The sequence below is a fragment of the Dendrobates tinctorius genome, unplaced genomic scaffold, assembly GCF_039654945.1.
Source record: "Dendrobates tinctorius isolate UK_male_01 unplaced genomic scaffold, ASM3965494v1 ptg000231l, whole genome shotgun sequence".
NCBI lineage: Eukaryota > Metazoa > Chordata > Amphibia > Anura > Dendrobatidae > Dendrobates > Dendrobates tinctorius.
In genome coordinates, this window is record NW_027361898.1 from 20,234,014 (window position 1) to 20,249,659 (window position 15,646).

At 41.2% G+C, this 15,646-nt stretch overlaps 1 protein-coding gene across 3 annotated transcripts in view; it reads right to left on the reverse strand.

Annotated features, from left to right (window-relative positions):
* Positions 1 to 592: 592 nt before the first annotated feature.
* SLC7A3 (solute carrier family 7 member 3) overlaps positions 593 to 15,646 on the reverse strand; it is a 45,702-nt gene continuing 30,648 nt past the window's right edge. For all 3 annotated transcript variants that reach the window (XM_073556144.1, XM_073556145.1, XM_073556146.1), the window contains 6 exons: positions 7,160 to 7,299; positions 5,380 to 5,482; positions 4,319 to 4,524; positions 4,074 to 4,240; positions 3,851 to 3,959; positions 593 to 3,018 (listed from right to left, as the gene is read on the reverse strand). In XM_073556144.1, the coding sequence (XP_073412245.1) occupies positions 2,888 to 3,018; positions 3,851 to 3,959; positions 4,074 to 4,240; positions 4,319 to 4,524; positions 5,380 to 5,482; positions 7,160 to 7,299 (856 nt within the window). In that variant the 3' untranslated portion in view covers positions 593 to 2,887. The remainder of the gene's footprint in view (positions 3,019 to 3,850; positions 3,960 to 4,073; positions 4,241 to 4,318; positions 4,525 to 5,379; positions 5,483 to 7,159; positions 7,300 to 15,646) is intronic.

Consider the following 15,646-nt stretch of genomic DNA (forward strand, 5'->3'; position numbering starts at 1 on the left):
ACACACTAAGGGCAGGAGCAGCCATTTTCCTCACATTTGAGAAAATTGGTTCAATTATGGTGATCAAAGTGGCAACAGAGTGTGATCAGATTCTCACATTTGGAGAAAAATTTTCTTTTTTGATCTGAATATGGTTTGATTTTTTTCAAAGACCCATAGACTTGAATTGCTGAGTAGTGCGATCCGATTATCAGAGGGAAATTATATCCATAGTGTGATTTTTTTTCCTCTGAGCACTTGGTCTGACAAAAAAAAAAAAAAAAAATTGTAAATGTGCATGACCTCATTGAATAACATTAGTGTGACTGCGATCTCTTGTTTTGATAGATCACACTCAGACTGAAACTATGGTCGTCTGCATGAAGCCACCGAGCCTTGAGGCTCATGTAAACTTTTCATTGCACAGAAATCCCAAATTCAGCCATGCATGACTGCAGCTGTCGCAGGCTTTATGAGTAACTTGCCCACATTCTCACTGTATGTTCTGTAACTTGCCATCCAGCCATCAGCAGACTGACTATTTACTTGTCTGACAGTACAGTAACCATTTAGTGGCTTAAAAAAAATAAATAAATTGAACAGTGACAAAAAGGACAAAAAAATTACTTTTTTATTTTCTACAAAAATACATCCGAATAGACATTTAAATCATTGAGGACACATTGTTGTGCATACAAATAAGAAAGACACAAGTTTTAATACCACAAACAATAGGAAGTTACAAATCTTTATCTGCAATATAAAAATGTACAGTTTAAATATAGGAAAAGTTTAGCACAATGAAGGCCGGACATACAACATCAAAACACTATAAAAACAATGTACTGCTGGATTGTAAAACTGTTAACCTAAAATATTTGGTCAAATGAAAAGTAATATCATAAAATACTTCACGCCTCATGAGATCAAAATGTTCAAAATTTCACTCGCACTGGTGTCAATATAATAAAAATAGCCATGAGTTGGCCCCCAGGAGCCGATTACAGTAATGCTCTTGTGCCATCTTCAGTAGTAAACTGGCTCCTATTCATTATACTTTTATCTACAGCCCAGAGATGAGCTAATAGATGAGGGTCACCCAGTTCTAATTTCTGGTCCAGCAACAGAGGATAAGACGTTGAAAGTGGTTTAAGGCGAAACGACGATGAATGCAGAGGAAGCATCACCCACTTCTGTTACATTTATGATTTTATTACCCACAGTATAGATTTACTAGGAGGAACCAGGGTGCTGGTATGTTCTCATTTCATATGTCAGGGGTGCACAACCTTTTTTGGTCCAAGGGTCAGATTGTCATAATGAAGCATGCTCAGGTGCTAACAGACTGTCTTCAGCAGGTTCGGAAAATATGTTAAGAGTTCCTGTGGCTCCATTTATCGTGGCTGTTGACAGCTGCAACACATGTAGGGATTGTCTGTTTGTTAGGAAATCCCTGCATGTGTTGCAGCTCTCTAACAGCCAAGTGACATGCAGCCACATGGACTCAAACATATTACTCGAGCACGCCGAAGTTACTTGGTTAGCACCCAAGCATGCTCAGATAACACCTTATCCCAGCCTGGTCGCTCATCACTACTAGCCACCCCAGGCACTGGACCTACTGATCACCCTGGTAAGAAAGGGTCCGTACAATAAAATGGATTTCTAACATAGGTCTGTATCAAAAATGTGACACTGATGGCCTAGAAATAAGAAAATGTACAACAAATATAAAAATTGGTGGTCAAAAATATATTTAAAAAAATGCTGGTTGTGCAGTAGATGGTAGAAGAAATACAAGAGACTAGGTTGCAATTTTAGATGGAGCGGGAGTATAAAAAGTAATAAAAATACAATAAATATTTACTCTGTAAACATAAAAAGTCAAGTATTGGAATTTCTAAATCATGCCCATCTGAGTACTTTTCTAAAATCTTTCCTTTACATTGAGCCACTTTAAAAGGAAACTTCCATTCAAAAATAATTCAATATATAAATAAACATGTTGGCAGCGCTCAGCCGGAGGATATGCCCAAATCTCAATACATTACAGTGATGAAGCCAAGGCCGAATAATATTTTCATTACAGCGGACAATAGAAGTTGATCGCAAAATTACAGAATAAGAACAAGAATAGAAAAAAAAAATGGAACAATTCGTGTTGGAAGTAGCAGGACCATTATCATACGCCAAGGAGAACGAAACACGCAAAGCTATGTATATTACTGTATTCAGTAAACTGGCTAAACATGGAGCGATCAAGAGAAAACTGCTTATTAACCGTTTGGCAATTCTGGTATTAATAAAGCATTTTCAAATGCTCAATGACCACAGGATTTGAAACTAACCGAGACTAATCAAAAGGAATCTGTCAGTAAGATTTTGCTACGTAGTCTGACAGCAACATGATGTAGGGGCAAAGAGCCTGATTCCAGCAATGTGTCAATAACTGGGCTGTTTGGTGTAGTTTGGATAGAATCCCTGTTTTCTCTGCTGTAAATGTAACAGTGGTCGGAATGCTGAGCTCTGTATAACCCCGCCCACAGCACTGATTGGCAGCTTCCTGTGTACACTGTCAGTTAGCTGCCAATCAGTGGTGGGGGCAGGGTTACACACATTAGCTGGACTGGTATGCACATAACACCTAGTCCTCTAGTGACTCTCTTGCTGAATAAACACTGGTTGTATACAAACTACAGCACACAGCCTAGTAAGTGACACATCTCTGGAATCAGAATCTTTTTCTATATACTGTGCTGCTCTCAGAATAAAAAGCAAAAACTTGGTGACAGATCCTGTTAAGTTGAAAGGACAAAATGAACTAGAGGTTAGTATTCTGTGGTACACATTTTACCTGCATAGGCACAATGTAAAATGATCTAAGTGCATGAATAAAACTAAATGGTTACTACAGAAGAATTGTCGAATGATCCTTGACAGCTGGACTGGATGAGTCAGGGTTTTTCCGATTGTCCTTTCCTTTTGAGCTCTGTTCTTCCGTACTGTTCCTAATGCCATAACTGAAATAGATGATGAAACCTAAAGCACAAAACAGGATCATTACTAAAAGATTATGTGGAGATATTGAGCATTCCATGGTGTTATAGCAGGAAAAACACTGAAAAAATTTGTGCGTCGACACTTTTTCCCCACATTCAATCCAATGATTGAAAAACGCTGCAACAATGCTGAAAAAAAAAAAAAAACACGCAGCAATGTTTCAAATCGGCGAGGAAAAATAAGCAGCATGTGCATGAGATTTGAGAAATCTCATTCACTTTGCTGGTACTTTATGCAGCGGTTTTTACCCTTGCAAAAGCATAGTGTGAACAAGACAAGTCCAAATAACTTTAGGAGTAAACTAAACTATGAATATGATAGAAACGATGATGATAGAAGTCGGGGCTGATTAAAACAAAAACTGAGGCATCATGAATGGAGCACCTGCCTGGATTCCATAAATCAAACAGGAGATGAGAAAATTTGCCTTCACAGCTCCTTTCTACACTGCAGGTGGCCCAGGCTCTCTGTATAATGCATAGTCAGACTAGGTCATTCACAGCCAAAGGCACTCTTCTTTTAAAGGTCCCCCATACATATCAGCTAGCCGAGGACCAATTGCTCTGCTGAACGGCCATCTGTCCCGGCTCACACCAGGAAAGCTTGGTTCACGTCTTGCTAATCGATGTGGGGGTCTGAACAGGGAAATCAACTCTATTCACTCAGAATTCCCCTATGGGTTTTATAAACCAGATAACACCTTTAAAATTTGTTAATAAAATCATAAATACACAAAACAATCCCTTTAAAATAATGCAAGTGATGAGAAATCTGCAGAATATGTTAGTGATATGAAAGAAATAGACTTTACCTAAAGCCATCCAAATAGCAAATCGAATCCAAGTCCCAGCGGTAAACTGGACCATGAAATAAAGGTTGACAAACACGCTGAACAGAGGCAACAGAGGGAGTGCGGGCACCTATTGCACAAAATCATTATCACATGTATTGAAGGGGATTTGCCTTATTTCAATAACTACATTGTAGCATTATGAAAACTTTTTCTTCCATGTAATAATCAGGTGATAACTTACTTTAAACGACAGATGGGTTTTACACTCTGGTTGTTTCCAGATCACAAAAGTAACAGCAGCAGACCCCACAGACAGAAGGATGAAGACAGCGATCCAGATGGGGCTCCCGGCAAGAATGTCATCGAGCTTCTGACCCAGGATCACTGACATGATGAAGAATAAGACGGCTGGAAAACGAGAAGAGAATGGGGTACATAAGTGAGCTGCTCTGATGATCCCTAATGAATATTGCCATCACTACTTACAAATTACTGAGACACAGCCATAAACTATGCGCCCTGAAGATTTGGTTGGGACATCACTTCCGGGAGACACAAGATGCCGGATGTTGAAGGAATCACACTGAGTAAAGGTGACCTGAACATCTGTGTGTGTCTTCTCACTGTCTGCCTTAGTCAGCTTCTCCATTTCAGTGGTCTTCAGGGGGCGGTTCAGCATCTCTGGTTGGTATCTACAAGCCCAAAGACAACTATTTATTGGGGTTTTTTTCAACCAACACATTTGACAAAAGCCTAACGAAGGTTAAATGACCTGCTGTATTTTTCAGACTACAAGATGAACTTTTTTTCCCAAAAAAATTGAGGGGAAAATGGGGGTGTGCATCTTATAGTGCGAACACAGGCTTACCGGGGTGTTGTGGCAGTGGTGTAGCGATGCTGCGGCGGTGCGGAGTGCCAACGGCAAAAATGTTTCCACGCCGAGCAGAGCCGAGTGCATCACCGGTTTCGCTGAGGCCATCTTCCTCAAGCTATGGGCCGCCGGAGGCTTCAGGAAAATGGCAGTGGGGGGCCACGCATGTGCAGATTGAGATCACAGCGGCACTCTGCTTCAGGAAAATGGCCACCGAGATATCAACCTGCGCACGCGCTGCCTCCAGCAGCCCACAGCTTCAGGAAAACCGGTGGGGCACCGGACCGCGGCGTGGGCACATTTCTGCCATCGGCATCCTGACGAAAGGACTCTGCCTCACCGCCGACACTGGACCAGCAGCATTGCACCCCGGGACTGCAGCATTGCCCCACTTCTGCCACCGCCGGCCTCCTGAGGAAGTGACCATGCCTCCTGTGACCTCACTCTACCACCGCTGGCCCTCAGGTAAGATACCTTAAAATCGGACAATAAGACGGATCCCCATCTCAAAAAAATAAAAAAATAAAAAAATTCGGCTATTTTCCACCCCAAAATTTGGGGTGTGTCATATGGTCCAGTGAGTCTTATAGTCTGAAAAATACGGCAAATTAATGCTGTAAGACAACAGGTAACTTTATAGAGAGATAGATTATAGAGATGTCACTATACAACTTGCCTAAGAATAACAACACAGGCAGCCACCAGGGAGTAAGCAAGTAAGGTACCGATGGACATCAGCTCCACAAGAACCGCCAGATCAAAAAGGAAGGCCATGATTGCTGCAAGCAAATATCAACATATTAATTACACCAGTCAAAAGAGCACAAAAAAGGTATAGAAACAGATGCCAGTACAGATTAAAAATGAATTTATTTTTTCTAGACAAAAATCAGTTTTTTTTTTTTTTTTTTTTTATACACTTGTGTGAACTTAGTCTTAGAATGTTAATATCCTAATTCCTTTATAGGAAGCTGTATATGTGCATAAGGCCTCATTTAGACATTCGATTCTTCACAGATCTTCAGTGATTTTCATGGACTTGTATGAGTAATTTTAATACGTAACTCAGATAAAAAAAAAAAAAAAAAAAATGGACAACATGTCCCAGTGATTTATTTCTGTGCACCAATTGATGCACATATTTAAAAAAAAAAAAAAAAAAAAAACACGGAAATGTCAACAGCCCCATAAACTATAATAGATGCGTGTTCTATCTGAAAAGAACACAGAACACAAAGAAGATAAACAGATATTGGAATATGGCGTTAGATAGATACAGAGTCTAACTGGCACAACCAGGTGCCTTTTTTTGCATGGAATCATCCCCGTTTATTCATACATACTCTACAGGAGCGTCAGGAACACTAAATGTATCGTAGAATAGCTCAGTGTGTAAAAGGACATTTACGCACAATGTGACCTGAACACATACAAGCTGTATTGTTAAAAATAAAACCAAAGAAATGAGCCAGACTATAAGCTGGTATACATGCAATATGTAAAAGCACGCTCACACTGTGGCCATTTCACAGACAAAACCCAAGAGGGGGGGGAAAAAAAAAAAAAAAAGGATATATATGAGCACATACCCTACAGCAAGTAAATATGAATAGTACATGTAAATAAGATTAGGTACTTAAAGGGAATTGGTCAGCAGATCTTTGTTAAGTACCTCATCTGAGAGCAGCCCAGGGAAAAGAGAAGCTGCGATGTATCACTTAGATTACCGGGTGCAGCCGTTCTGACACAGAACTTTTAGAAATAATAATAAATAATCTTTATTTATATAGCGCCAACATATTTCTCAGCGCTTTACAGAACAGTTTCAAAACACAAGTCATAAGTAACAACGTTAACCATACAATAATTAAAGCAAAATAAGACGACCCTGCTCGTGAGAGCTTACAATATACAATGAGGTGGGGGAGATACAAAGTACAGGTGTGTATTTACAATGGTGGTCCAGCCATCTTGAGAAGGTTGGGGATGGGGATAGAGATTTAGCATGAAGCAGGGCTGAGGAAGTTGCCCCTGCCCACAACAGGGTCTATATATGTACACAATGTCCGTAGACAGCAAGCTGCTTATCACAGGAGGGTTTTGCCAGACTAGTCTGGCAATGTTAATCTCTTAGTGATAAACCCTTCTAAGTTAGCACTTTGACAAGTGATACCTCCTTGAATTCTGTGTCTCAGCCTCTATCTCCCCTGCTGTCTTCAGATTACATAGCAAAAACCTGCTGACAGATTCCCTTAACATTATTTTGACAAAAAAAAAAAATGCCATCCCACCACGGCAATGTGTACCCATTGGGATGGTCCTAGCCTGTCCTAACTAAAAAATAAATCAGAACACAGCCATAAAGTGAATGCACAACAGATTGATGGCTATACGGGACCAATGAGCACCATGATTTTAAGAATATACACAATAGATGGTTATGAAGACATTCTCACCTGACACAATACCAGACACAATGGTTGCAATCAGTGGAGTCTTTGTCTTCTTATTGACACTAGCTAGGAACCTAAAGAGAAGTCCATCTTCAGCCATCGCGTAGATAACACGCGGCATCGGAAACATGGAACCCAATAAACTGTAGAAACAGTGAAATCAAAACACACTTAATACACCAAGTGCACTTCTACCTCATAACAGATAATCTCCAATGTTTTAATAACAGTTTCTATACAAGTAATATGGATACCAGAATTTATCTTAAAATAAAAAATTATTGGATATACAGTATAGCGAGATCTCCGTAAATACTGGGGATTTCCCCCACTCACATTTTCATAATTGAAGAGTCTCCCTAGACGCCTGAACAATTTTTTCCCTGGCGTTTTAACAGCACCTTGAATATATGTTAAAGAGAACCCTTCAACAGTTTGGACATGTTAATCTGGTCACATCAGGGAATAGTGGCTGCACAGCTGAGTAAAACATCTTTCTTATCTCCATTGCAGAGACATTAGCTTAAAAAGATTAGGGTATAATTTATAAGCCTAACATGGTGTTTCCAGAGATTTGTCTCTGGGGGAGTGAGCCATTATTCCCCTGCTTGGCGCTGCAAAATTATAAGTAGAAGGTCTAGTACAGAGGAAAAAAAGAATATTCTCCCAAAAGAACATACCTGGGAGATGTAATGATATACAGCCCTTCTCTCTGCACCTACTGCATGAGCCGATTACAAATACATTCACGTTTCATCTCATGGCAGTCAGTGAAAGGAGGGGAAGGGGATACCACTGGGCTGACAGTACTGTGACAAGAGAACACATTCAGCAGGGCTGTGGAGTCGGTAAGCCACAGTTGCGACTCCAACTCCTTGATTTTATCAGGCTCCGACTCCTTCATAAATGGCCAATTCATAACAACAAATTTACTGTTGTAAAATATTAAACATCGTGCTTATTCAGTTTCTCACCATCATATAAGTAATCAGACCACTTAGAGCAAAAACTACATTTATTAGAATACAGCAAATAACTTTTATAAACTTTTCTAAACTGTAAGTAAATATGCAATAAACACTTTTATGCAGTTAATAAGAAGAAATCTATAAATTTGTCCTCAGAAAAAGTATTGCCTCTGTCAGATCCTCCTTCATGGATGCCCTCAAATCTGATCTAATTATTTTGAGAGCAGAGAACAACCTCTCTACACTAACTTGTGTTGGTGGCAAAGCAGTAACCACTCGGGCAACATCTCTGACAATGTCAGGATACAGAGGAATCGCTTGTTGCACTGTTATTTTTGATGAACGGTCAAATTTCTCAATTTCTTTTAGTGCACATGAAAAATTCTGCTGAAATGTACTGGCTGTGTTCCTTGATGGGGATGACTCCTCTTCTATGCGGGAACGCTTTGCACGGTCCTTGTGATCCAAATATTTTTCGAAATTAAATTCTTCATCAGTTGACGATGAGGGTGAAGATGTGGCAGGACGACCAAATTCTTCTTGTTCCTCCTGACTGTTCTGCAACCCTTTCATCCTTACTGCTGTTTCAAACAGAGCTTCTTTTCCGTTACTTAGCTGTTGATCATCTAGAAGAATCCGATGCATTGGGTCTACATAAACAGCTGCCAAAAGAATGTTATTTTGTAATAGTAGCTCCTCTCTCCGTTTCATTGATGTAGCAATGCCACTTGCAATTAACCCTCCTCTTTGGGACAGGCGAAACGTCAGGTTCTTCCACTCCTTTAAGAAAATACCTGGAGTTAAGTCCTCTGCTTGTAATTTTTTAGTCACTGTAAATGGGTGCTCTAGCAATTTTTCCAGCTCAGTCACCTGATTCCACTGACTTTCATTTAGCGTCAGTTGAGGGTTAGCCATGTCTACAAGAAAGGTTTTCAGTTCAACCAAGCGCTGAATCATTAAGTAAGTACTGTCCCATCGTGTGGCTTGATCAATAATTGCCCCTTTTCCAGCACATCTCTTCAAAATTGAGTCAACTTTAGGGGTTCTGGCAACAGTAGCCAATTTTCTCACCTTGCCAATCAGTGCAGCAGCATGTCCTTCTTGCAGACTGTCTCTTATAGCCAGCTGTAGCTTATGCACAACACAGCGCATGTGATGAAGGAAAGAACATATTGACACAGTTTCAACAAGATCTAAACTATCATGTTGCTGTTCATCTGAAGCAACTTCAGTTTGCTCCTCAGTTACAATACTGTGTTCCTCTATTTCAAACATTTCTGTGTCTGTGGACCCAGAATGTTCTTCTAGCTGCTGGTCACCATCATTACTCTCACTCATTAGCTTAATAGTACTTATCATATTTGAAGCATTGTCAGTTACGACAGAAAGAACTTGCTCTTTTTTAAGTTCATAGTCTTGCAGAACCTTTTCCACCAAGACCTGGAGAAACTCACTGGTGTGATGAGCTTTGGTGTCTTTTACTGCCAATGTCTTGGTAACCATTTCATTTTTGTCACAAACAAATCGGACATTGATGGCAAAATAGTTCACTCTGTGACGTGAGCAGGCATCCATTTTAAGAAACAGAAAGCGTCCCTTGAGAGTTTTTTTAAGTTCTTCCTTTTGTTTAAAAGCTTCTTCGATTACTAATTTTCTAATACTCTCTCTCTCCAGAGAAACACCAAGCTTGCGGGCCATTTCCCCATTCAGACACATAAAAGCTGGTCGTGAAAATAATGAAATAGGCACACTATCCTTTACAACAAGCTCTATGATCTGTTTTTTAAATGTATCTACTGTCATTGTCACAGTAACTTTGTCACTGACAAAATATCTTGCAACTGATGGCTGCAAAGTTCTCTGCTCCTTTGTTTGGCTGGAAGAGCTGGGCACTGGTTCATTGGTTTGGATGCAGTCTTTCTCATCCACTGCTTTCAGTACTTCTGGATGAAAGCGCTGTAAATGTCTCTTTAGATTAGAAGATCTGGTAGGAGCATTTTTATCTTTGCCTGAATATGCACTCATCTTGGCTTCACAGCATTTGTTTTCGTCTGGATCATTTGTCATACACTGACAGTCATAATGTTTTCTATCTTGAGTGATGGTGAAATGTTCAAATACAGCTGATTTAATGTGATGCTTCTTTGACATTCTCAGGTTTTTAATTCTGCATTCACAATCCAAATGACAATTGTTTTTCCTAAAAACAATTGTACAAAATTATTGCCAGGTCGTACAACTGATATAGTGGTCAGTAATACTATTATTCCTCATGTACTCACAGTTAACTGATGCAAAGTTTGTTGAAAGGATAATACTTCTTACAGTCTTCCTCTTCTGAGTAGCAGGCAGCTGTGAGATGCTGGGAAGACGTACACCTAGTATGATTTAGTCTAGAGGAGGAGCTTTACTACTAAGAATTTGCAACACATTTTCACTTTCAGTTTCATACATTGTAAGTAGGGGGGTTGGGGCAGCATGAGGTTAACCAAGTATAAGATTAGATAAGGGCAGTGGAGAACAGTGACACACAAGAAGTAAGAAATGTCTCTATCTCCAGCAGAACTGCTTATCACTGTTGTTCATAGTTTGATAGAACATATATATTTGAGTAACATTCATAAAATTCATATGAAAGTTCAATTATGAAATATTAATACATTTTTTTAAAGCTGGAGTCGGAGTCGATACATTTCTACCGACTCAGACTCCAACCAAAACTAACTCCGACTCCACAGCCCTGACATTCAGTTCAGATTTAAAGCCCCTCCCCCACGCTGACTGCTGGAAGATAAAAGCTGGAGTTGTTTGTAATCAAACTCAGCTTTGCAGTACATTACACATTAAGTGCAGACATTCGATCTGTCTATTATTTTGTGTCTCATACCAGATGCCATGTTCTTCTGACCTACTGAGAGAAAATTATTTACTTTCCAGCATCATGCCCCCTGCTTGTGGATTGGTCAACGTCATACAGTGTACAAAGTACAAGCCGTCAGAGAAACCTCTCTGTTAAAGCCCCATTGGCATTATCCTAAACTTTACAAGCTAATAATTCCACAATATAGATGAGCAGTTACCAGATGTTTTATTCATCTCAGCAGCCACTATTCCAGGCTGTGGCCAATTTAACATGCTCAAACTGGTGAAAAGATTCACTTTAAGGCTGCCAAAGGCTTTCATGCTTTTAACCATAACTGGCACACAATGCTACAGCTGCATGTAAGCTGTATTTTAAATATGAGTACTTTGCAGCATCGCTATCAAATTTCTCCAGGGTTGAAATCACATAAGGTTTTCTAGAGCAAAAAATACAAGTGGCTCCAATTTAAAAAAAAAAAAAAAAAAAAAAAGGAAAAACACAGACACAGACATTCAATTCAGCCCTGTGTTTAGCTATAAAAACGGCATCAGAAGAACCATGCAATTCCAGCCTTCAATCGGTATTCTACAGACTTGCAAGTAAGGGAAAACTGTAGGATGTGTTCTGTCCGTTGTGGCGTAGTTTCTGCCCCCTGATAAAGACTCGTTTGAGTATCCCAGCATGCACTGTGATTCTCAAATGAAACTGAAGCGTCATCATACAGGAAGTGGGGGGGGGGGGGAAATACGGTAGCAGTTAGATAGTGCAGTTAGGGAAGGATAGGGAATTTTTAATGCAAGCATATTAGAAATTAGTTTTGACTATGGGACTAGACAGATTTAGATTAAAATTTCTTTAGCCTTTGAACTACCTTTAAAAGGGTTCTTTTAATGGTTTCAAAAAACCCCTTTCCCCAAGTAACTGTGCATGATTCATTGTCCCCGAGTCCATCGCAGAGTCTCCGCAGCTACTCCCGGCGTGTTATTGTCCGTATCGCTCTAGCCAGTGACTTCACTGATCATCGATGTGACGTTGGCGCTGCAGCCAATAATACACCAAAAGCAGCAGCGGAGACTCGGTGCCGGAGACCGAAAGAGAGTAAAGCACAGATTGTTTTGCTTTAACTTTTAAATAAACTGTATGTACCTCGGGACAAAAATCTTTTTTTTTTTTTTTTTACATGGTAGACAAAGCTGTGTTTTTCTCCCGTCACCTCCCACAACAGCAGCATCAGAGGATGTCTCCCCGCCCTAATGGGAGACAAGAAATACAAAACAGTTTAAATACCCCCTCCCCTTCCTACAATCTCCAATGTTTTTTCTGTCCCCTATGGGGCATGAAGAGGTTCTAATGGTGCTGCCTTGGCCGGTGATCTGGAGCATCCGACGTCTCTCCGTCCTATCAGCCGGGCAGCTGAGGTTGGGGCTCCGCTCTCCTCCTCTGTGGTCTGCTCCCGTCTCCATGATCCATGCGACTTGGGACTTCCGCCCCTCCTGTGCTCCCCCGGGGGTAAAGCGGGGCGGTGATGTGCGGCCAGGGTCCTCCTGTAGCTCACCGGCATCCTCCTCCCTCTGTGCTGTGGAATCCGGAGTTTGAGCTCAACCGGAAGTGGCGTCAAGCCAAACTTCCAGTTTACTTTGTGCCTTCCACGCTGGAACACACACGCGGCCGGCTGGTGCCCTAAAGAATGAAGCTGCACACCTTGGACGTAATTCAGAGTTCCCCCCACTGGACCTGGGGAGGAGGGAGCGCAGAACCAGCTCGAGACCACAGTTTATTTAAATCCTGGTTGAGGGATCCACCAGGTAAGGCGCACTCTGTTACCCTGTGAATGGACAGACTGACCATGGACGGCGACAAACCCTCCTTATCTGTGTCTGCAGAGCCCAGCATTCAGCCTCCTGCTGTGCGTAGTGCTAATGGTCCCTTGCTAGCCAGACGCCATAACCTACAGGTTACTTAGTATACCTTCTTTCTCTCTCATTAGGGAGAAAAGGTTTCTGCCCTTGAGAGATCAGACACCCAGCCGCAAGTGTAGGATATGTGCCTCCAGGGTTCCCTCTGCATACAGGAAGAAGCTATGCCAGCCCTGCACAGACGAGGTGTTACGTACTGAACCACCCTCCCTGCTGGATAGCATCAAGACCCTCATTAAACAGGAGTTCAATCCTCCATGACTACATTTTCCCAGGGGTCCATGCCACAACCCCTTCCTCCTAAGAAAAGGAAGAGGGAGCCTGTAGAAACCGACTCAGACTTGGGCGAAACCCATACAGTGGGGAAAAAAAGTATTTAGTCAGTCAGCAATAGTGCAAGTTCCACCACTTAAAAAGATGAGAGGCGTCTGTAATTTACATCATAGGTAGACCTCAACTATGGGAGACAAACTGAGAAAAAAAAATCCAGAAAATCACATTGTCTGTTTTTTTTTTAATTTTATTTGCATATTATGGTGGAAAATAAGTATTTGGTCAGAAACAAGCAATCAAGATTTCTGGCTCTCACAGACCTGAAACTTCTTCTTTAAGAGTCTCCTCTTTCCTCCACTCATTACCTGTAGTAATGGCACCTGTTTAAACTTGTTATCAGTATAAAAAGACACCTGTGCACACCCTCAAACAGTCTGACTCCAAACTCCACTATGGAGAAGACCAAAGAGCTGTCAAAAGGACACCAGAAACAAAATTGTAGCCCTGCACCAGGCTGGGAAGACTGAATCTGCAATAGCCAACCAGCTTGGAGTGAAGAAATCAACTGTGGGAGCAATAATTAGAAAATGGAAGACATACAAGACCACTGATAATCTCCCTCGATCTGGTGCTCCACGCAAAATCCCACCCCGTGGGGTCAGAATGATCACAAGAACGGTGAGCAAAAATACCAGAACCACGCGGGGGGACCTAGTGAATGAACTGCAGAGAGCTGGGACCAATGTAACAAGGCCTACCATAAGTAACACACTACGCCACCATGGACTCAGATCCTGCAGTGCCAGACGTGTCCCACTGCTTAAGCCTGTACATGTCCGGGCCCGTCTGAAGTTTGCTAGAGAGCATTTGGATGATCCAGAGGAGTTTTGGGAGAATGTCCTATGGTCTGATGAAACCAAACTGGAACTGTTTGGTAGAAACACAACTTGTCGTGTTTGGAGGAAAAAGAATACTGAGTTGCATCCATCAAACACCATACCTACTGTAAAGCATGGTGGTGGAAACATCATGCTTTGGGGCTGTTTCTCTGCAAAGGGGCCAGGACGACTGATCCGGGTACATGAAAGAATGAATGGGGCCATGTATCGTGAGATTTTGAGTGCAAACCTCCTTCCATCAGCAAGGGCATTGAAGATGAAACGTGGCTGGGTCTTTCAACATGACAATGATCCAAAGCACACCGCCAGGGCAACGAAGGAGTGTCTTCGTAAGAAGCATTTCAAGGTCCTGGAGTGGCCTAGCCAGTCTCCAGATCTCAACCCTATAGAAAACCTTTGGAGGGAGTTGAAAGTCCGTGTTGCCAAGCGAAAAGCCAAAAACATCACTGCTCTAGAGGAGATCTGCATGGAGGAATGGGCCAACATACCAACAACAGTGTGTGGCAACCTTGTGAAGACTTACAGAAAACGTATTGATATGAAATTTTGTTTCTGACCAAATACTTATTTTCCACCATAATATGCAAATAAAATGAAAAAAAAACAGACAATGTGATTTTCTGGATTTTTTTTTCTCAGTTTGTCTCCCATAGTTGAGGTCTACCTATGATGTAAATTACAGACGCCTCTCATATTTAAGTGGTGGAACTTGCACTATTGCTGACTGACTAAATACTTTTTTTCCCCACTGTACCTCGGGTTCAGGGGACATTTGGGAGAATGAGGGTTCCACTTTCACCCACAAGCCTGATAAGAAGTATTACTTCTCTTCCAAAGATATGGGAGAGCTAATTAGTATGGTGAGATGCACTATGGGGGTCGAGGAGGAAGAAGTGAGATACACCGTTCAGGATGAAATGTTTGGGGGCTAAAACCCAAAGATCAGAAAGGGTTTCCCATACACAAAAATGTACAAAGCCTTATTCTACACGAATGGGGACTCCCTGAAAAGAGTCTTCGGCCGGGGTCACACTAACCGACGCAAAATACGGTGCATAGTTTACAGGTGTAATACGGATGAATGACCCCTAAATAGTGATCCGTATGTCATCCGTAAGCAAGGTGTGGTCGCGTATTTTGCGCATGCAAGCATCCGTATGTAATCCATATGCTGAGATTTTCTCGCCGGCTTGCAAAATGGACATCGTAAAAAAAAAAAAAAAAAAAAAAAAAAAGTGTGGGCTCCCGCGGTAATTTGTCAATGCGAGAGCCCACACATTTTTTAACAAAAAATTAACCCCTTAAATTAACACCTACACCTCTCAAATTTTACACATCAACCCTCATCTAATTACTAATGAAAAGACATACAAAAAAAACACATGAAATGAAATGGTTTACTGTATGTAAACCATGTGTCATTTCATGTCGGGTTGAGGAATGATTTGACAAAAGCCGGCAATTGAATTAGCGGCTATTCTGCCATGAAGAACTCTGTGACATATAATAAATATATATATATATATATATATATATATATATATATATATATATATATACACACACACACA